Consider the following 23,753-nt stretch of genomic DNA (forward strand, 5'->3'; position numbering starts at 1 on the left):
ACCTAGTTAATTTTATGTACTTCTCAACAATAATTTAATAAATGATTGCCTGGTTAAATTTCAGTTATTGTTTGATAAACAATGATAGGCACCTGGTAAGGATTGAAGGCTGGCGATAATGTCCTTTCTCCTTTCCTGCATTGAGATGCGATCTTCAGACATCATGAGGCCAAACATAATTAAGGAAACAAACTGGCTCGTATAGGCCTGAAAATAAGTTGATAAAACCATTATCAGGAGGTTTACCATGATATATTTAAGAAATATTTAAAAGATCTAAAAAAAATTGTGCTGGTATACGGATTATCAAGCATTGTTCATTTTAAAGTAAGGTATATTTTATCAGTTCACTCCGCACATATTCCTCACAATGCTACTTGCAAATTCACTTCAGTTTCTAGCTCAAGGTAACCAACTTGGGATCTAATTTGAACAATACAAATGGTTCTATAATAGTTCACACATATGAGCCATATTATAAAATTTATGTTATATTCATTTGAAAATGGAATAAATTGAGAGATTTTCCAAAAGGGAACCGAGAAGGTTGGCCAGTGCTAATAAATGTAAAATAGACATCTTGACCGAGGGGTTCTTTGATTTCCAAGCTTCATGTACGTTCTTTCTTTGAAATAACTGATTCCAAACAAAAGCACTTTTAGAGAAGAGTTCAGCTTGAGCTCCAGCAGAGGGCAAATCAAAGAGAGACCCAAATAGAGAAATGGAAGACTAGAACAAGACAACTAATATTATGCTGACTGAACTTCAGAGTTGAACAATCCTAAACTTGTATTCTACTTGCTTACTTTTCATATATACCATCTACAGACAAAGAAAATATACTTAATACAAAGAAAACCATTTTGGTTATTCCAACGCATGATTTCAGCTGGGAATCACAGTAAATCTCTGATAACCCATCATGCTCTGGATGTTTGTGGTGCCGGACTGTCACTTGGACTACCTCATTAATTCTTATACTTTGACATACACTTTATGTGTTTACTCTGTAGTGTAATAAATTTTCCAATGAACAATTTTGAAATGAGCCATATGGCCAAAATGGGGATTTCTGAACAACTGGACAATGGAGGGTACACACTGCTCTCCTCGTTCATTCTTGCTTCAAATTTCATTGAGAATGTCACTACATCGCTTCCAAAGCAAATCATTTAAATCCCTTTTCTCTCTCAATTAGCCAGGAACTAAAGACCTGCTTCTTTCAACAGCTAAAATTGAGAGTTAAGGGGCAGAAGTTTAGGGGGTAACATGACGGGGAACTTCTTTACTCAGAGAGTGGTAGCTGTGTGGAACGAGCTTCCAGTAGAAGTGGTTCAGGCAGGTACAATTTTGTCATTTAAAAAAAATTTGGATAGGAATATGGACAGGAAAGGAATGGAGGATTATGGGCTGAGTGGAGGTAGGTAGGACTAGATGAGAGTAAGTGTTCAGCACGGACTAGAAGGGCAAAGATGGCCTGTTTCCGTGCTGTAAGTGTTATATTGTTATAAATGGTTAAAATAAAATTCGACTGAACAGAAGTTAAGCTGGATATTTTTTGGTGAAAGAATCCCTTTCATTGAAAGTGAAAGTGAAGAGGAGAGATGCCAGATCTTTTGATGTCAAAGTAGGTATTCTATTTCATCCAAGTGCATGGTCATCCAAACTGTAAGGCTATTACTTACAGTTTTCACCAGATGCACCGGCAGATTTTCCAGATGATCAATATAAAGGGCTAATAATGTCTTTAATGACTATGGAATCTTCAGGTTTTCTGTCACAGTCACAGAGATTATGATATCCTTGGGGAAATTTGCTCTTGATTTAAATAGGTACAGTGGGTACAAATTGCTGGGAAAAGGTCATTATATATGGTGAAAGATTGTGAAATTCTTATCAGTTGAAGACCACATAATTGAAATCATCTCTCCAAAGTAAGAACATACAAGGCATCACAAAATGTCACATCATTGGAATCGAGCCCCAGACTTGAAACATTCGCTGTTTCACTATCCATTGATGCTGCCCAACCTGCCGAGTACTTCCAGCTCACACGTTGCACTATTAATGTGCATCAGTATTCACGGTTAAGAACATCATACACTGAACATTATCAGTAATATCGAAGCAACGATAAGACACAAAAGTTTACTTGAAGAAAGTAATGTAATAAATAAGACAAAACTTCAGATGGTTCCTATCCCTAGGTTTTAAAAGGAAATTACATTTTCTGATTTTCTCTCAATTAGAGAGTAGTTTGTCTAGATTGGAAAATTCCATGTGTCTCTTTACTATTGAGATGAATTAAGAATTTCTCTTGCCTGCCCAGCTGAGTATTGATGTTTTCAGTTTTTATTGCTTAGTTGCATAGTGTTGTTTCAGTGGTATTCACAGAATTAAAATAACATTGATTGCTGAAGAGAAGTCACAAACCTTTGTGCTTGCTACTCCAATTTCAGGTCCAGCATTAATATGTATACCACAATCTGTTTCTCGAGAAATCGAGCTTCCAACTGTGTTTGTAATACCAACAGTCAGGGCACCACGATTTTTGCAGTATCGCAGAGCCATGAGAGAATCGGCAGTTTCACCTGTTAAAACAGAAAAAGATTTGGGCATGATGTAAACTGATATTTTCTAGGATACAAAATGATATAATTTTATACAATTATCTTCTTTCATCTGAACTCAGCAATTAAAATGATTACAGACTATGTTATTTTTCAAAGAACTCATCTTGCAGCTTCACAAGTATATCCGCTGAAGTGGCAGAAGGGTAATCTGCTCATAACTACACATAGATATATGTTATAACAAGAAATAATAAAATTTTTAAATCTGGTTTTAATACCTACCTGACTGGCTAATGAAAAAACAGACATCATCTCTGAAAACAGGCGTATTTCTGTCCAAGAAATCACTGGCAAGTTCAACCATCACCGGCAGTTCTGTTAGTTCTTCCAATGCTTGACGTGTCTAAAATGATTAAAAACTAAAATGCAGTGATCCATCTACACTGGTTATGTAATAAAATGGACACCTACAGGTGTACACAACTCAAGGTAAATTTTGTTCAAGCTTCCTGGAATTATTCACTCACAAGCAGATGTGAGTTACAACATTGAATGTGATTTTGTTTTATTTTTGTTTTGTTTTTTTTGAGAGATACGTCACCTACTGCCCCACAAGCCTCCGTATCCAGCACATAACTCTGCCGTCTCTAAAGGGATCCCACCACCAAACACATCTTTCCCTCCCCCCCCCCCCACTTTCTGCTTTCCTCAGGGATCGCTCCCTACACGACTCCCTTGTCCATCCATCCCTCCCCACTGATTTCCCTCCTGGTACTTATCCTTGCAAGCAGAACAAGTGCCACACCTGCCCCTACACCTCCTCCCTCACTACCATTCAGGGCTCCAACCAGTCCTTCCAGGTGAGATGACACTTCACCTGTGAGTCTGTTGGGGTCATATACTGTATCCGGTACTCCCCATGTGGCCTACTGTACATCAGTGACACCCAGTGTAGATTGGGAAATGGCTTCATCAAGCACCTTTGCTCTGTCCGCCACGAAAAGCAGGATTTCCCAGTGGCCACCTATTTCAATTCTATCTCCTGTTCCCATTCTGACATGTCAGTTCATGGCCCCCTCTGCTGGCTTGATAAGCACACTTAGATTGGAGGAGCAACACCTTATATTCTGTCCGGATTGCCTCCAACCTGATGGCATGAACATTGATTTCTCAAATGACCAGTAATTACCCCTGCACTGCTCCTTCACCATTCCCCATTCGTTTCCCTCTCACACCTTCTCTTCTTAAACGCCCATCACCTCTGGTGCTGCTCCCCTTTCCCTTTCTCCCATGGTCTTCTACCCTCTGCTATCAGATCTCCACTCTTCCATCAATCTTTACACCTCTTTACTTCGCACCCTCCCCCTCTCCCGGTTACACCTCGATTACTTGTTCATCTTTTCAGTGAATTAGAGACTTGCCAGAGGTAGTTTTGTTGGTACTTTTAGAGTGAAGAGTGATGTCTGTAGTTCTGGTCTCAGAAGCACAGTCGATAATAATTAACGAGAAAGGAAGCACCCAGTAGCCAATTGCAGGATTTTTATTTGCCCCTCCCAAATTCTCTCAAAATGTCCCAGAATGTATCTGAAATTCCTCAGATAATCTCAGACGCCACTGATTGCGCCTCACTAGGGCTCTTGCCATTTATATTCTAAAGCCTCAAAGAGAATGCTATATGGCTATATGGTTATATGACTATATGGTTATATGTTATATGGTTAATGCTGAAGTCCACAGACATCCACATAGATGAGAAGCATTCCTTCATATTTCAGAAGTCCACACCATGCATTCATTTACAAGCCTTCCTGAAAACTGCAACAGGTTGGCCTAGAACATTCATTCAAGAAGTGACAGAATTTCTTCTGCAAGTTAAGTTTTTCCAGAACATTAGTTAATTTCAGTGAGAAATGAATGAATGGTAATAGAAAAATCGAGTCCCAAAAAGGTACAAAATAGTTTTCCGCAACATTAATCATGGTGAAAGACTTTAAAAAAACCTAAACATTGTGCACAAACCAAATCTAAACAGAATTTCTGGATGATTATTACAGCAATAACATATAACCCAGTTCCTAAATGCATCCGGACATTGTGTCCCAATATATTTCTAGAGGTAGCTTGAAATGCAGTGACATAAATAGCATGCAACATTTGCTTTAATGTCACTTGTAATGTTTTAAATTGCACTTATTGTACCTGGGAGCACAAAAACTGATGTAGGATTTAACTGGAAATGCAAAGAGCTGGCTGGGCATTGGTTAAAAACCTCCACCTTACCTCTGCTACTGCCAGAGTGCCTGAAGTCTCCAAGAAAGTTCTCCTTTAAAGTATTCATTTTAATTATTACTACCCCCTTCCTTCCCTGAAATACTCAGTTTATTTCCACAAAAGTGATCACGTTCCCATCAAACCCCACAGTTACCACTTCCTCCCCCAAATGAGTTCCCCAACAACCTCTTTCTATCTGAGAAAACACAACCCTAATTATTGCCTTCAATGGCTTACCCTGTGATCTTATTGCCCCCTCCCATAACCTCCCAATCTCAATGGCTGATCTCTGTACTGCCTGAATGCCAGTACAAAACTTTTCTGACCTGAAATCTATCCACTTCCCAAAATTATCTCTCTAGATCCTCTCTTCTCTTCGTCCTTCTTAATTATCTTGCTTAAACCCACTCCAACACCAGATAGGCCTTCCTGCCCTCTTCTGCCGCAAGCTCTTCCATGGTTGCAAAGTTTTTTCTGAATCCAGGTGTGTGATGCCTTAGGCCTCTCTTAGGATAAAATGGAGCAATCAGAGTGTGGTGAACTACATATACCTGTCTGGACACGCCCCCCCCCCCCCCCCCCCGCTGACTGCTCCAGTGGCTCCTCCCACAGACCCCTGTATAAAGGCAATTGGGGCCTGAGCCCTGCCCTCAGTCTCCAGGATGTAGTATGGTGGTCAATTACTGCTTGTTCTTTCTTCCAGTCAATAAAAGCCAATATCTCGCCTCACGTCTCAGAGAGTTATTGATGGTGCATCACAGAGGGCTTTGCATGGTTGGACAGGTTTCCGCATGCACTGCTGGTTTATCCCCTTTGTACTTTTAAAGTCTACTGTGCCGAAAGACTCAGGCAAGGTAAATGAAAAGAAACTGAACAAAAGAAATGAAATGCTCAAACTTACTGCCACAGCAGCGTGGTAACTAGTGCCGCACCCAATCATCAGTAAACGTCTGCACCGCTTTATTTCTTTAATGTGGTCTCTCAATCCACCTAGTGTTACTGCAATAAATAAGAACACTTCATGTAACGGCTCGTTATTTAAAGCATACTAGCAATTTGCTAGCTGATGAGTAACATTATTGATCATATTGAAACTGAATTTTGTGCCATAAGTATAATTCTATTTTATTACCTGTGCTGTTTGTAAAATTTACTCTTCCTCGCATAGTATTAACTATAGATTCTGGCTGTTCAAAAATCTCTTTCTGCATGAATGCTTTGAAGTTACCTGCAGGGAAAAAAAATCATTACATCCCTAGTTATTGTAAGTTCAACTAGAAATGATTACATTAATATATCCTTACAGTTTTATCCCGTGTTCAACCATACTCAATTTATACAGTGGTTTAAACAAAATCAACATGACACCCTCTATCCAATTGCGGATGAGAGAGTAATTAAAAAGAAATGGGGGAAATTAAGTAAAGAATTTAACTGTTCTCCAGGACACAGTACAAAGAATAGATCAGATGGGGTAAATGGAAAAATTTGATGTTAGTAAATAATCTCCATAGTTTGGAATGATTCGTGGTAATTATGCATGAAAGCAAGGAGCCTAAAGACACTCTTCTTGGAATTGTTATTTAATTGAGAACCTTATAGAGAAATGAAAATAACTGAATGATCACTCCCAGAAAAAGCAACAGAAACACAATCGGAGGGATGCTAATGATCAGCCATTTTTGTTACTAGTTTCCTGCTAAATTGCATTTGGCCCATTGAGTTCTTCCTGTCTTACAGAGTAACCCTATTCCTTCACTCTTTTCCCTGTAAACTACTTTCCGCCAGATTTCCATCAACTCTCCCTCAGATTTAATGATACACTAGTGGTAATTTACACTGGCCAATTAACCAGCATATTGGGAATAATGAAATGAATTTGAAACCAAAGTACAGAGAAGCAGGGGCGTTCTGGTGGGGGAAATCCATGTGGTCACAAGGTTGAAAGCAGCAGAGGTCAGAAATGACTGCAGTTTTGCAGTTTGCTGGAGCTGCAAAGCAGCAGTTCTATTATGTGTGTTCCTCTTATACGCAAAGATAGCTTGAAACTGCACCCAAGAAAAAAAACCTATTATAAGGTGTAAGTGGTAACAGTCCACAAAGCCAGGTCAAGTTTGGCTACTGGGCTCTGGGGCCTTCCTGCTGTAATAGTGTCAATTGGCTGGATAGCCCTGAAGAGGCCAAAAAATCTTCGACCATCATTTAATACTCAACTGATTGGCAATTCTGTTAGAGCTTGAATGATTGGGGATATTTTTAAATAATTGTAATACATTTAAATAATTAAGTCACTTAAGTAACCAAACTGAAAGGAAAAAGCAAAGCCCTTGGCCAAGCACATTTGGTCTCTCAGTTCAGTGTGATCAGGAACCCTTGGCGTCAGTGCTGAGTCCAAGAGCTTTCTTTAGGCATCAGAGTAATTCCTTCTCATTGAAGTAAGTGGAGTCGTTGCATCTGCAGCAACAGGAAAATCAACAGCTTCCACCTGTGAGGTAGTTTACGAGTTCTATGCTCATGTACACTCTGGGGAAAATCACATGAAATATAACCAGTATTTTTAAGATAAATCTGATTACTCAAACACAAGAAATAGGACAAACACAGAGAAACTGGGGAGGGAAGGTAGCAATTAAAGGTTTCATAAATTAGTGTTGAGTTTTCATGTGCTGGACTAACATTATTAAATAAGTTTATGATTTGAAAACTATACTCAAGCGAATACCTTTAAATTGTATCATATGGCAGATGGCTACAGTATATTCCAGCAATGCATACATAGTTCAGTATTACAACCTGAAAGCTGATTTAAGAAAGTCTAGTTAAGTACATTTATTAAACTGGTGTAAGATGACACAAATCTTTAACTCTTTTGGAGAGTGTATATAACCTAGAGTATGCTTACTGTAATAAATATACAATCATGGATCAATTTGATTTTTTTTTAAAACTGTTTCTGCAGACACCACATACCTTTCATGATTTGTTGCAATTCCATCTGCAGAGTATGAATGGTTCTGGATGCCAAATCACCCACTGATCTTTTAGCACGGTGAATGGAGAGAGCACCGTCCACCACTGCAGCAATGTCGTCATCTTCCAGAAACATCACTCGTTTTGTGTGCTCAATGATGGCACTGTTGACAAATTCATGAATAATTAAGCCATTAAGTATTTAATATATGTATTTATACATATATATTCCAACAAGCTAGCACAACTTAGATAATAACAGAAATATTATTATTTCCTATATATGTTTTACAGCATTATTTATCAAGTCAATGATGGATAAGTATTTCCTGCAATTTAAATCTGCTGAGACATCATTTCAGATTTTCTTTAGCATTACTGTAATAATGTTGCACCTTTCATATTAATGTTTTTAATATTGTAAGGCACCTGAACTGTTTCATCACATTAAAGTCACTAAGTAAATGCAAGTGGTTGATCACTTAAGATATACACAGAGAACACAGCTCATCCCAATCTCAGGATGTTCCACAAGACATGTCAACCACTTAACCGTTTTAAAAGCAGAGTTCCTATAATGCAGCAGTGACTCACCACAACTATGCCTGACTGTAATTAATTAATTTATCCATTTGATCACTTGACTGAAATAACATTAGCTGGCATATTTTTAAAAACAGTGCCACAAAATTTTTATTGTCTCTGAAACCAAGGCATTAAATTTAATATAGTTATACAGCAATACAGCACAGATATAGGCCTTTCGATGTGACCCCTGCAGCATACCACTAGTCACCAACTTCCATTCCAAGAAACAATTTTCACCAACAACCCTCAGCTTCCAAGCACTCAGCCAATTTTGAATCCACTTAGCTAGCTCTGCCTGATTTCCCTGGACCAAACCTTCCAGACCAGCCTATCATGCAGGACCTTGTCAAAGGCCTTGTTAAAGTCACTATAGACAACACCCATTGCTCTACCCTTATTTGCCTTTTAGGTTAGCTGTTCAAAAAACTCTGTATGGTTTGCCAAGGATGGCTTTCAAGGTGAAAACACATGCAGTCTTCTCCTAATCAAATTTTGTCTACCCAATTGCTGGTAGATCCTGAACCTCAGAATGTCCTCCAGTAACTTTCCCACTACTGATGTCCGGCTGACCGGCCTGTAGCTTCTGGGCTTGTCCTTGCTAACCTTGTAAGCAACTGAAAAATAATAGCCACTTTCCAGTGTGGTAACTTCACCAGCAGCTAACAATGAAACAAGAATCTCTGCAATTTCCTCCTGAGCCTCTTACAAAGTCGGAGTATGCATTTGGTCAGGCCCTGGGGATTTATCTACCTTAACGTGCTCTAAGGCTGTAAATACCTCCTCCCAGGTAATATGAATGTCCTGCAAAACACCTTCACTTGTTTCTCTTAGTTCTTCAACAACCATGACGTTCTCCTCAGTACACAGAATTTAACATTATGCCCTTATTAAAGATGGGACATTTAAATTCTTGTGAATACTTTAGCTAAAACTCCAGCTTATACACTGAGACCACAACAAAAGTACCATGGTGAAGAAGTAATATGTGAGAAGTGACAGCGTACCTCAACCAATGTCACTCTAAATAGAAGGATTCCCATGAATCTGCAGAGATCCCCCAGACTGTAAAGTACAGTTAAGCGTTTACACGGCCTTTCAAATTGTGCAGCCACAGTCAATACTGCACCATAAAGAATATGAGTGGCCAATTATTTCTCTCAAATGGAAAACTCTGACCCTATTTCACATGGTAATACTCAAAATAACCACTGAATGATAAATTACTCATCAGATTTCAGTCCCATTTGCAAAATGTTTGATGTGCATCACAACTGGAATTGACAGGTCAAATTTAATGAAAATGCAAGTTTATTGCAGATCAGACAAATCTTGCATTTCCTTCTAAAATATCATTTCTGAAAATTACATAATAATTAAGAATTGATGTCACCCAATTCATTTTCTAGGTATTTCATTAGGTATATTTAATGTCAGAGAAATGTATAGAATATATATCCTGAAAGTTTTGGTTGAAAGATGATGAATGTCAAGGCAGTACAGTGGATTGTGGTTAATTGGGACATATTGGGACCAGTGCATGTTGGCCCCAGTTAGCTGAGGTTTCATGGAAATAGTTCAAAAGGTATAAAAAAAGAAAAGCTGAGTAACAAGTTATGTATTTCTATGAAATACAAAACAATTTAGAACATTGCCAATACTACTGCAGTACTATAAAGTTTTATTAGTTCATAATAGTTATTGATGGAGTAATTTATCTGCATCACATTCTTTTGAGTGTAAATGAGCGAAATTGGCACAGACACCTAGTGCAGATAATAGACTGCATTAATTCAATACTGTCAACAAATGCATCCTCCAAATCATCATTTTCATTGTAACAATCCAGATGATTGTCAATACCTTCAAATTCTCATAGTTTCTAACCTGAAGTAGTGAAATCGTTTCATTTTCACTCTTGGACGTTTCTGGCATCTCCAAGCCTGAATGCTTGAAAGTGCCGTGAGCAAGACAGTTCTGAATGAATGGACTTACCAACTATCAATGACAAAAAAAATTGCTGCTTTTTGAACACACATATGACTGACACTAGTATAAAAAAATTTGTTCAGCAACAGTCTCCTGCCCTAATTAAGCAGCACAGTGTCCCAAATAAAGGAAAGGAATCCTGCCTATATTTCTTGATTAGTCTCTATTCTTTAAGACTTGTCCCAAATAAGAGGTGCCCCAATTAACTGCTGGCTCAATTAACCAGAATCCACAGTATATGGTGACGTATATGTCTATTGATAATAAATTTACTTTGAACTTTGAATTACACTTACCTAGCATCAGATGCAAAGTAGAATTCAACATTTTTGTCCTGTTCAAGGTGATTGCAATCTTCAAGCTCCAATTGCTCTGCTTTGGATATAGGGTTGTTTTTGTTGTTTTCTATAATGGAAAAAATATACTAGGTAGTTTAGTTGAGTTTTTCCTAAAAAGAAACAGAAGGTGAAAAAATAAGAAACTCCTTCATAAGACAGGTTAAAAATGGAAGAAAACTTTGTGTGTCCGAGTTTCAAAAGTGATCTATGAATCCACTTGAGAGAGATTAACATGGTCTTCCAGATGAAATGTTAAGCAGAAACATTGCCAACTCTTTTGGGTGGACCTAAAAAGACCCAAAGATTTGATTTGGAAAAAATGGCCAGGAGGACCTCGGTCAATAGTTATTCCTCACAAATTTGAATAGTTCAATTGGTCATTTGCTTTCATTTGGGGTTTCAGACCTCACTATGTGAAATCTGAGTGCCACATTTCCATATCTTATAATAACAGATATTCTTGGGAATAAAGGAATAGACTGGCTTTTTGTGAATCTATTTAAAAGGTGCCACAGGAAAGTTTTCTTCATGTTAATTCCATGCAAAAATTTCCGGAGGTTATTTAAACAAAGTTAAAGAGGAAGTTTACAGGTTTACATACATAAGAAATTTTTTCTCATACTGGGATGAAGTTTAAAATTTAATGACAGCAGCTTTATTTTCCCAGTGAATTTATGATGAACAAGTACAAAGTCATATTTGAGGCTATAACCAAAATTTATTGAGCTTAGCTTGAACCCAGATTGATTCTCCTTTTTGTTTACATAATTCAATTAAAAAGGCAGATTAGCAGTACAATTCTAAACAATTAACTGTCCTAATTATTTATTAATAGCCAACTTACGTGTTCGGTACAGAATTGGAATCTGGTCAGCGGAGAGACTATTCTTGCTGCGAATACCAATCAGCAGAGGGCTCCCTCGCCTAAGGGGGAATTAAAAAGAAAATACTGAATTTAAATGAAAATACTTAAAATAAATGTATAATAGAAACTATAAAGGTATTACCAACAGTGCTGGTTCATAGAGCCAAAAACATAATTAAATTTTATGTGGTATAACCTCCAGATTACCTCATCTTATTAATTTTCATATCTTATTAGTTTTATTTCTAAATATTCTAGTGATAAAATGATATTTGAAAATGACTACCTTTATTTTTGGGACACCATAACTAAAACAATAGAATTAGGAGATAATATACAGTATATACATGGACAGGGGCATTATTAACGAGGAGAAACATTCGGAATAGATGGTCAAAGTAGTAGTGCTGGGGCCTCATATATATGTAACTTGGATGAAAGAATTTGAGTCTATAGCAGCAAGGTTTTGACTCCACTTTACAGAGTGCTGGTGAGATCACACTGGAATGCTGCAGTGTTTTGGTTTCCGTATTTAAGGAAGGATATATTTGTATTGGAGACAGTACAAATAAAAGCTCAGGAGGTCAATTCCTGTGAGGCAGAGAGATTAATATTACAAGAAAGCTTGAGTAGGTTAGGCATATATTGATTGGTGTATAGAAGGTGACAGGTAATCATATGGAACATTAGATTCTGAGGCAACAGCGTGGATGCTGGGAGAAGAGGTATCTAGAAGTGGAGGACATATTTTCAGAATAAGGGGTCACTCATTTCATATAGAGTTCAGGAGCAATTTCTTCTGGGTTGTGAATCTTTGGAATTTTGAATGTGAGAGAGCTGTGGAGCATGTGATTGAATATATTCAAGGCAAAAATTAGCAGGAATTTTATCTACAAAGGAATCAATAGCTATGGGACTGAGAATGATAATCATGTTGACGCCAAGAATGGGTCAGTCATGACCACATTTAATGGTGATGCAGCCTCAAGGGCTGGCCTGCCTCCTCCTATTTGTGCTTGTATGGTTAAGACTGATTTTAACCTTGCCAGTTTCGTTGAACCAATATCACTTTGTCACCTTCCCAGCTGCCTTTTTGATGTTTAGCGTTTGAATGCACTGTTTTGCACAGGAGAGCAAATTCCTGAATGGCAGTGTGTGCCTGCCTTATCAGGATCTGCTTGTAATTTTTAATCCTATGCCTGCTTCTGCCAAGTTACTGTGGTTTTCCAGCTAAACCTAGCAAACAAAAAGGAGTGGATGCACGGACATGTTTGAAGCCCTGCGTGAATATTTTAGGCTTTACCAAGATTCCTCTTTCTATCTACAACTTTGTAAAACACTGAACTTTCTAATTATCCTGTTTCCTTGAGACTATCCTCTTGCAACTTGACAGCATCCCAAAATATGCTCTAATTTCTTAGTCTGCTATTTAAATTTACAGCATCACAGAGAGATTACAGTATGGAAAGATGTTCTTGGGAACATACAAATCCACGTTGGTTCAATGCAAGAGCAATCCTGATTGCCTCAATCATTTGTTCTCACTCCCTCTGGAGTCTTGCTTACTCCAGAACAATGCGTCCAGTACTCTTTTGAATTTTCCACCACGTTTTGGCACTGTGAATTGGAGTGTGTAGTACTGTCAAATAACTAATCAAGATTACACGAGGTCATTAATCACCTCAAGGTGTCTGGATGCTAAAAGATAAAAGTGGTACTTTTCTAAATTAATGCTAGTCTAAGTAATGTGGAACTTGGTCTGCGACCCATCTGTTATTTTTGCTGTACTGGGTACGTGGAGGAATGGAAGGGGAGATATTGCTGATCCTCCACACTCAGGAGATGGGCGGATGAGTGTAGGAAGACCACAGCGGTGAAAACAACAACTTCTTGCTCAACGTCAGCAAGACCAAGGAGCTGATTATTGACCTGAGGAGGGGGAAACCAGAGGTCTACGAGCCAGTCCACATCGGGGGATCAGAGATGGAGAGGATCAAGTTCCTCGGTGTTATCATTTCAGAGGGCCCGGCACAATTATTAAGAAAGCATGTCAGTACCTCTACTTCCTTAGGAGTTTGAAAAGATTCAGCATGACATTTATAACTTTGACTAACTTCTATAGGTGTGTGGTGGAGTGTATATTGACTGGCTGCATCACAGACTGGTATGGAAACACCAATGCCCCGAATGGAAACCTCTACAAAAATTAGTAGATACGGCCCAGTCGATCACAGAAAAAACCCTCCCCAGCAATGAGCACATCTACACAGAGTGCTGTTCATCATCAGAGACCCCCATCACACAGGTCATGCTCTCTTTTCACTGCTATCATCGAGGAGAAGGTACAGGAGCCTCAGGACTCACACCACCAGGTTCGGACACACTCATTATCCCTCAAATATCAGACTCCTGAACAAGAGGTGATAATTTCCCTCAACTTCACTTGCCCCATCACTGAACTGTTCCCACAACCTATGGACTCAATTTCAAGGTCTCCCCGATCTCATATTCTTGATATTTATTGTTTATTTATTTATGATTATTATTTCATTCTTTTTATACTTGTACAGTTCCTTGTCCTTTGCACACTGGTTGAACAGCCAAGTTTGCACAGTCTTTCACTGATCCTATTATGGTTATTATTCTATTATGGATTTATTGTGTATGCCTGCAAGAAAATAAAATTTCAGTACAGTATATGGTGACATATATGTACTTTGATAATAAACTTACTTTGAATCTGAATTTTGAATGGGCCTCAATTTATTAAATGTGATATCAAAAAGAAAATTTTAAAATTTAATTAACAAAAAATACTGAAAAAACACTAGATCACATACCAAAAACAATGAAATCATTAAACTTAAATAAAACTGTGTTGTAAGAATGATCAATTTGCCCTATCCTTCAAGCTACAAAACCCCAAATGGAGACTCTGATCCCATACCATGGCTGAAAGAATACTGGGGAATCCCAGGATGTTACAAGGAACGGGCGAACCCAAACGCAGGACACCAGCACGGAGATAAAGTTAGGATACAGACGAGCGTGTGAGCGTGGCTGCAGCTGAACAGCAAACAGGAGGGTGAACGGAAAAGCAGGAGGCAGGCAAAACTTTTCTTGATACAGGGCGTTGCTGGAGCTGAACGGCAAACAGGAGACAGGCTGCAGGCAATACTTATCTTGACACGGAGTGGCAAATGGGAAGACAAACAGCAGGCAATACTTAACTTGACTCGGAAGAGACAGAGTTACACAGGTAAACCTCAGTACTGAAGTAAAACTTTGAACACACAATCCTAAGCAGCTGGGAATGTGAATTACCACACCGGCTGAAACAACGATCTGGCGATGAGTGGATGCAAAGCTGGGATATTTATGCTGCAGGTTTAGATGAGAATCAGCAGTGCCACAATCAAAGGGAATTAGGAGAATATGGGGAATTAACGGTCGGGACCGTGACACAGGACAGTTGGTCTATATTGTTACACTCTACATGTAGTTCAGCAATGAAACAGAATGATGGTATTGCTAACAACTCTAGAAAAATGACAAGTGTACTGCTTTTAATAACAGAAAGAAAAAAAAGATGAGATTATTGATGCTGGCATCTGGAGCAAAAGATAAACTGTTGAAAAAACTCAGCAATCCAACCAATATCTGAAGAGGCAAAGAGATGGGAGATGTTTCCGGTCACCCTGAATCAGGACAGAAAGAAAATCTCTGACTTTTACAAGAACTTTGCATGAGGGTTGCTGTTCTTGCTGTTCATTATCAGAACAGTTTGGAGAAAATAGAGTTTCATACATCAATTTTGACTCTGGCTATGCATTTCACTTTCAGAGTTTATAATAAACATACACTTATTTTCAAAGATCATTTATTTTTCTACTGATTAACAGTCCTGATGCAACAGGAATTGGAATACCCATTTTAATAATCTGAAATCATTTGCATGAAATAAACAATAGTTGTTATGAAATTAAGAGACAGTCTAATTAAAAGCAAAAGGGTGTTCAATGATTTATAGAAATTATACTAGATACCAACCTCGTAGCAACAGCTTCACCTGGGAAATGTTTACTCTTGAAAACAAGAGCAAATGCTCCCTCCTGCAGGGACAAAGAAATTTTAAGTTTTGTTGCATTTCATCTTTTTGACAGCAAACAAATAAATCGATAGTGAGGAAATGAACTTTCTCGGTACAATCATGCATAATTTTCTGGATTATTCAGTGGCTTAGCATTTACAAGCACTGTGAGGAATCTTCACAGTACTTCCCAAACCTGCAACCTTTACCACAAAAAGAGGATAAGAGCACCAGAGATATGGAAACATTAATATCTCCCACCCTTTGTCAACCATGCCATTCCTTTATAAATATTGAATAAAAACCAGAACTACCTAAAACCGGCATGAACATTTTGCCTGGATTTCTAGCATCTGGAGATTTTCTCTTGTTTGTGAACATATTGCAGGCAGGTTATTAAAAGGATGGCCATTTCTATGTCATTATAAATTAGACTACTATAAATTAGGTACAGACTGAGGTGATTTAAGTGCAATTGGGGACCTACATAACTTCTGTCCTTACTTGTAATGTCACAGTACCTTTATGCACAGTAAAATTAATAAATGTAATTTTATTTCAACTCATACTGTACACATGTCTTTTTTGAATTGTTATTTAATTGAAATATCTGACAGTAGACTCCATCATGAAATATTTCAAGTAGAACATTTTGCTTTCATGAGAAAGGTCTACAGTTCCAAAATCTAGCAAATATTAACACAATTCTGTTGGAAAAAGCTGAAAAGAGTATATGAACCATAATTCAATGAATATATAAAATGAATGAGATTACTATGAACATACAAATAATGTCAGATTGTTATTTACCATGAACTGCAAATAAAAAAGTCAATTGTAACTCACCAGTTGTTGAACAACTTTTTCCACCAAAGCAGAGAATCCAATATCTTCACTTTCTCGGTTATCATATAGATACTTTGTTAGTTTAGGAATCACCTCTGTATCCGTCTCAGATTCAAACAAATAATTTTTGCTCTCCTATATTAATAGAGCACACACTGAATGTACTGGAACACATTATAGTGATGGTTAATTTTTGATTAGCTTGCTGGTATTGTACTTACCAGGAATTGTCTCAGATCTTTGTAGTTTGTGATAATTCCGTTATGAACTACCAGAAATTCTAAAATAAAGGAGTACATTCCTGTTAAATCTACAGGTTAGACTTTAAAGTACATACCAACTTAATATTAGTTATGATACCACAGACCAGTGAACTATGTGAACTATATTCCATGCCCAATGATTGTACCACTGTGTTCCTTAGAAGCTAGGGGTTTCTCCCTTCACCAATTTTAGATTAATTCTTTGTCCAGAATTTTCAAATTGAATCATTGAAGAGTATTCCAATAATCAATCAGATTCAATTTTAGGTCAGCTACATATTTAAGTTGGGCAAGGTTAATGGGCTATTTTTGTAAATATTTTTTATAAATCACACTGTAAATTCGTTGCTGTTTTTAAAGTACACTTTACTCCCTTACTGTAATGAATGCCTATAAAACAACATTACTGACAAGTAGTATACACACAGTATCTACCAAAACTATTATCATTAAGCCAATTACCAATACAGGTGTGTGGATTTCTAGTAAGCTACATTTGGCTGGTAACTAACGTACGGGAAATTGCTGTTCCAGAGAAGCCAATGATACAATTCCTTTGCTAAACTAGTATCCATTAATATACTTAATACTCAATAAAGCTTTCCAATAAGTATTAAAAAGTGTGTGACCAAATGGAATGTAGACACAAATCAATAGTGATATAGCCAAGTAGAACAACCACATCTGAAGGACATACAGCAACTTGCAGTGAGGCATATTTATCCTCCCCTAAACGGCCTGTTGTCACAAGTTGTCCAAAATGGGCTGCTCTGCCACTGGCCTCTTTAAAACACCACATCATGCTAATCTTTCCATGATTTAAGCTTTTTATATTAGTACATAATTTGTTCATTAACCCTCTAACTGAAATTTAAATTATCCATGAATAGACATTTAGATATTAATGATGTTTTAACAGTTAAGAGTGAACTACGTTGGCTGTGGAAGAGGGAAGGTGCAGAAAATCGTTTGTGAGGTAAGTCAGCAGCTTTAAATTCCTGGGGGTTAAACATCAGATGACCCGTTCTGGGCTGTGCACAAACTGCAGATGTATTCACAAGGAGAGCATGTCAACATCTTCTCATTTTCTTAGGAGATTATGAAGGTTCAGTATGTCACCAAACAATAACAAACTTCTGCCGATGTATTGTTGCAAGTGTCCCAACTGGTTTCTCTCCCCCCTCCCCCCACCTTTCAAATCTACTCCAGCTTTTCTCCTCCAGTCCTGCCAAAGGGTCTCGGCCCAAAACATCGACTGTACTCTTTTCCATAGATGCTGCCTGGCCTGCTGAGTTCCTCCAGCATTTTGTGTGTGTTGCTAACAACGCTCAGTATTTTGCATGACCTTATTTAACAGCAAGTTGACTTCAGGAAAACAATTTCTATATGCTAGCATCAAGTGTAGAGTCTTGCTCCAGCAGCAAATTCTGGCAGATAGTATTAGAAAAGATTGACATGGCAGATGATGTGAAGCTGATAGAACTGAAAAGCCTAATCTGTGGATAACAGGTAGGACAGAAAAGAGTTTCAATTTCTTTTTATTGTTCAAACGATTTCACAGCTTTATAATTAACTCCCAGAGGGTCCTTGAATATATCTGAAGATTTTTTGGACTTTAAAGGATTCATGGGGCAAGGGGGTCAAAAAGTAGACTTGAAGCAGAAGATAAACTATGATTTTATTGAATGGTGGAACAGATTTGAGGAGAAATATTGTCACAAGCAATAAACCCTATATATTCACAACAACCACCACGGCTTAAAAGGATGAGGACAGCAGGCAAATAGAGCATCAATATCACCTCCAAGTTCCATTCTACCCCAAACAAAATATATTGCCAATCTTTTATTGGGTCACTTAGCTACCTTCCTCTCAGTCCCACCTCATTCCCCACTTCTAAACATCCTGATAGTACCTTTCCTCCGCAGGTTCAAATAAACTCATAATCACTTTCAAATTAAAGTATGACTTTGCTCATATCTAAGAAACAAGCTAGGTTTCATTTGTGGCTGCAGCTTTCTCCATTTTATTTCCTAAAATCTACAAAGAGAGGGTATATAATATAGAAAAAAATATTGGAATGTTAGAGGAGTGGGAAGCTTTTAAAACACATCAGGAGGCAACTAAAAAGCCATAAGGAGAGAAAAGATGAAATATGAAAGGACGCTAGCCAACAATATAAAAGAAGATTGCAATAGTTCTTTTTCCAAATATATGAAGAGTAAAAGAGAGGAGAGAGTGGATATTGGGCCCCTGGATAAAGACACTAGATATGTAGCAATAGGGGACAAATAAATGGCAGACAAGCTTAATAATATTTTGCATTAGTCTTCACTATGGAAGACACTAACAGTACGCTAGAAATTTGAGAGTGCCAGGGACCATACACTCAGACTGGGTGTAGCTGCTATTACTAGGAAGAAGGTGCTTGGGAAGCTGAAAGGTCTGAAGATAAACAGGCCGCCTGTACCAGCTAGACTACACACCAGGGTTCTGAAAGAGTTAGCGGAAGAGATTGTAGAGCCAAAAGTACTGGTCTTTCAAGAATCACTACATTCTAGAATGGTTCCAGAGGACTGAAAATTTGCAAATGTCACTCAACTCTTTAAGAAAGGGGGAGGCAGATCAAAGAAAATTATTGGCCAGTTAGCCTTACTTCAGTGGTTGGGAACATGTTGGAGTCCATTATTTAGGATGAGGTGTCAGGGTACTTGGAGCCACATGATAAAATAGTTTCCTAAAGGGAAAATCTTGCCCCTGACAAATCTGTAGGAATTCTTTGAGGAATTAACAGTTAATTTAGACAAAGGAGAGTTGGTGGATGTTGTTTACATGCATTTTCAGAAGGCCTTTGACAAAGTGCGGCATATTAAACTGCTTAACAAGAGCTCATGGTATTACAGGAAAGACACTAGCATGGACAGAATATTGGCTGACTGGCAGGAGCCAAAGAGTGGAAATAAAGGGGGCCTTTTCTGGATGGCTACCTATAACTGGTAGTGTTCCACAGAGGTCCATGTTGAGACTGCTGCTTTTCACGTTATATGTCAATGCCTTGGATTCAGATCTAATGGGTTGTGGCCAAGTTTGTGAATGATACAAAGATGGTTAGAGAGACAGGTAGTGTTGTGAATGCAGGGAGTCTGCAGGACTAGAGAGATTAGGAGAATGGGCAAAGAAGTGGCAAATGGAATATGGTGCAGGGAGGTGTAAGCTCATGCATTTTGGTGGAAGAAGTAAAGGCAGAGATGATCTTTTAAACAGAGAGAAAATTCAAAAAAATCAGAAATGCAAAGGGACTTGGGAGTCCTCATGCAGGATTCCCTAAAGGTTAACTTGCAGGTTAATTGGATGGTAAGGAAGGCAAATGCATTGTTAGCATTCATTTCAAGAGGACTAGAATACAAAAGCAAGGATGTGATACTGAGGCTTTATAAGACACTTGTCAGACCACACTCAGAGTATTGTGAGTAGATTCGGGCTTCTAATTTAAAAAAGGTTGTGCAAGTATTGGATAGGATCCAGAGAAGGTTCATGAGAATGACTTCAAGAATGAAAGGGTTAATGTATGAGAGGTGTTTGATGGCCCTGGGCCTCTACTCACTGGAGTTTAGAAGAATGAGTGATGAATCTCATTGAAATCTGTTCAACATTGAAAGGCCTAGATAGAGTGCATGTGGGAGAGTCCAGGACCAGACGGTACAGCCTCAGAATAGAGGGACATTCATTTAGTTCAGAGAGGAGGGGGAATTTCATTTCCCAGAGGGTAGTGATGTTGTGGAATTCATTGCCACAGATGGTGGAGAAGGCCAAATCATTGGGTATATTTAAAGTGGAGATTGATACATTCTTGAGTCATCAGGGTGTCAAAGGCTACAGGGAGAAGACAGGAGAACAGAGTTGAGAGGGATAGTAAAACAGCTATAATGGAATGATGGAATAGACTCATGGCCAAATGGTCTAATTCTGCTCCTATGTCATATGGTCTTATAGATATATTCAGCACATATACTATTCAATTGCAAGGTGCACTATGTAGGTTCTATTTTAAATGGTTAACAGTGAGCTTTGGCTGCAGCTCAGTGATATGGCATGCTTGTGAATTTTTAAAAAATATTTAGATTATCTGTACATCATCTTCCACGTATTGAAACACATACCATTGTTTTTATCAGAGCGATGAGGATGACTGTTCACTTCATTTGGAACTCCGTGTGTTGCCCAGCGAGTGTGAGCAATGCCCAAGTGGATTTCAAATTCCTTGTTATAATCCAAGCTATTTAGCTCTAAAAACAACAATTATTGGACACACGTGAAGTGTTGAAGAATTACTATTTATCAATGCAGATTAACAAGGAAGTGCTTCAAAACAGAATTCATAACATTTTACATAGTAAACTGGAATGTCGAAAAACAAATTTCATCATTTAACTTCAAGAAGGCCATCTTTATGTTTGAATTAAGTATAAAGGACTCCATTTTGAAAGACCATTCTGCCTGTCACAGGACCCAGGACGACAAGTTCAAAGTCTACCTGTACTCAGGAGAATATTTCCAGACAGAAGCTGTAATGGGCAATCTTTATGGGGTATTGGAGTAAAAATAAAGGTCAAAATCAAATCTTCTGCTGTGATTGCTTCTCAGACTGGAATGAATTCTTAAGTATTTTAGCCCCTACATTTAGAAATGTTCTTCCTCTGATAATTTTTCTAAAACAATACCCGCAAAATAAAGGGGGTTGGATTTTGTGATAAAAAATTAAAAGCAACTTTCTTTAAGCTTGCAAGAAAAATCTGAAGATCTTTAGACTTATTTTCTCCAATTTGATGGTACATTATATCAAGGTAAATTGCAGTTTTTGGGTATTATGCAAGCTTAAGAAATAATCGATTTTTCTGTGCATGGCAAAGCCGGATTTGAAAAGTTATTACATAAATTTTTATCATTATAAACAAGGGAAAATTACACAAAAAGATTCGGGGGCAGTTCCTGCCTAATCATTGTGATTAAATATTTTAGCGTTTACAAAATACACCGATGAGAGCAGTGCAGATGATGTAGCCTACGTAGATTTTAACACCTTTGACAAGGAAAACCTGTCTAAGGGGTTAGAGCCCATTGGACCCAAGGTGAGATGGAAAACTGTATGTAAAATTAGCTTTGTATTAAGAGAGAGAAGGTGATTGGGGGGTAATGCACTCAAAATGCTGGAGAAACTCAGCAGGCCAGGCAGCATCTATGGAAAACAGTAAGCAGTTGATATTTCGGGCCAAGACCCTTCATCGGGAGTCCTCAAAACGTCGACTGTTTACTCTTCTACGTAGATACTGCCCAGTCTGCTGAGTTCCTCCAGTGTCTTGTGTATGTTATTTTGATTTCCAGCAGTGGGGTGGGTTGTTTTTGTGATTGGATGCCTGTATAAAGGTTTAAAGTGAGAGTGGAACAATTTAAAAGGGACTGGAGGCAACTTTTCCACATAAAGGCTGACGCGTATGAATGAACTGCCAGAAGAAATGGTAAAGGCGGGTATAACCACAGCTCTAAAAAGGCATTTAGACAGCACATGGATAGGAAAGGTTTAGAAGGATGTGGGCCAAGTACAGGTAAATGGGACTAGCTCAGCAAGACTTTAGTCGAGAAGAAAGAGTTTAGCCAAAGGACCTGCTTTTGGTGCTGAATAGATCCAGGACCCGACAATTAAACTATGCATTTTCCAAATAATAAAGTAACAACTAAAAGTTGTTGGTCACTTACCAGCTATTTTTTCAGCTAGGTCCTTCACTTTGCCTCTGTTTCTGAAGAGATTGATTTGTCCACCAATGTTTTGCTCGCTGCCATTGCCTTCATCAATTGCTAGCCCTGATATTGAAAAACAGTTGTTATTCAAAGATGAAAGTAGATTCCATCAATTTCTACAGATGAAACTACAGTATATGGAGTGTTAGCGCGAGACCCAGAGCAAAGAATTTTCAGCCTGTGAAATTCTATCATGTAGGCTACTGCAATGGTTACCAAAATTAATATTGATGCCTCCTTAAATAAGAACATTTAAGAGATTACAAGCTTGTTTATCATCTTCAAGACAGTCCCTAACTTATATGATGTATTCACCTTCAAATGCATTATTTTGTATCAGTTGTCAGAAGATACAAGTGATATGCTCCACAGCGCATCTCCCCATCTCCCCTTACTCAAACATACATTTTGAGAGAATACTTGACCTAAAGTTGCATGGCTTAGTTGGTATGGTTGTTCTGCTCCTAGCATGGTGGAGGCTGAGACAACAAGGCAAACCTTGGTAAGTTAGGTTAGAAGGATTTGCAGAAAATGATTTGATCCAACAGGTATAATGTACGTGCAATGTGCAAGGATATGCATAAAATCAATCAGAGGGATAACAAAATGCCAATCAAAGATTGCCAGGAGTAGGTAGAAATGAGTGTACAGATCACATCAGAGAGTGTCTATTCTACTAAAGGTTTGTGCTCCAGTCCTGCTCTGAATTTGTATGCATATACCTAGCACCTTGGAGGAATCGCACAAGAGCCTATGGATCAAATCACCACAATTAATTTTATATACAGTTTTCCATCTCACCTTGGGTCCAATTGCTACTTGAAACACTAATAGAAAGTATCAAACATTTGTAAAATTGTGGTGACTAACAATTATCCTGTCAGTAGTTGATTACTTATTTAAATAATGCCAATGGACATATGCTGAATGCATGATTCTACTGAAATCTGCTGAAAACAGTAGATTTTGAATTTTGTAGCCATTATCTTCAGGTGAAGAAAATGAGAAATCTAAAAATAGTGGCCAATGAATCAATAGGGCTGTAATTAAAATTTATTTTTTAAAAAAAGTTGCAGTACTGACTCATTGGTAAGTTCTGAAGTGTCAGCCTAGATTATATACTCAGAGTCTTTGAACAGACCCAGAACATATGACCTCTGACTGCAA

General features: G+C 38.0%; 1 protein-coding gene across 1 annotated transcript in view; it reads right to left on the minus strand.

Moving 5' to 3' along the window:
* The window catches only part of LOC140739592 (glutamine--fructose-6-phosphate aminotransferase [isomerizing] 2-like), a 43,430-nt gene that overhangs the window by 7,715 nt on the left and 11,962 nt on the right, over positions 1-23,753 (minus strand). Inside the window, exons 3-15 of the mRNA XM_073067991.1 lie at positions 22,545-22,649; positions 20,951-21,076; positions 16,749-16,807; positions 16,528-16,662; positions 15,642-15,703; positions 11,571-11,650; positions 10,685-10,793; positions 7,815-7,978; positions 5,977-6,072; positions 5,746-5,843; positions 2,856-2,976; positions 2,434-2,591; positions 93-207 (exon numbers count right to left, since the gene is read on the minus strand). Coding sequence (XP_072924092.1) covers positions 93-207; positions 2,434-2,591; positions 2,856-2,976; positions 5,746-5,843; positions 5,977-6,072; positions 7,815-7,978; positions 10,685-10,793; positions 11,571-11,650; positions 15,642-15,703; positions 16,528-16,662; positions 16,749-16,807; positions 20,951-21,076; positions 22,545-22,649 — 1,428 coding nt within the window. The remainder of the gene's footprint in view (positions 1-92; positions 208-2,433; positions 2,592-2,855; positions 2,977-5,745; positions 5,844-5,976; positions 6,073-7,814; positions 7,979-10,684; positions 10,794-11,570; positions 11,651-15,641; positions 15,704-16,527; positions 16,663-16,748; positions 16,808-20,950; positions 21,077-22,544; positions 22,650-23,753) is intronic.

The sequence above is a fragment of the Hemitrygon akajei genome, chromosome 15, assembly GCF_048418815.1.
Source record: "Hemitrygon akajei chromosome 15, sHemAka1.3, whole genome shotgun sequence".
NCBI classification, from domain to species: domain Eukaryota; kingdom Metazoa; phylum Chordata; class Chondrichthyes; order Myliobatiformes; family Dasyatidae; genus Hemitrygon; species Hemitrygon akajei.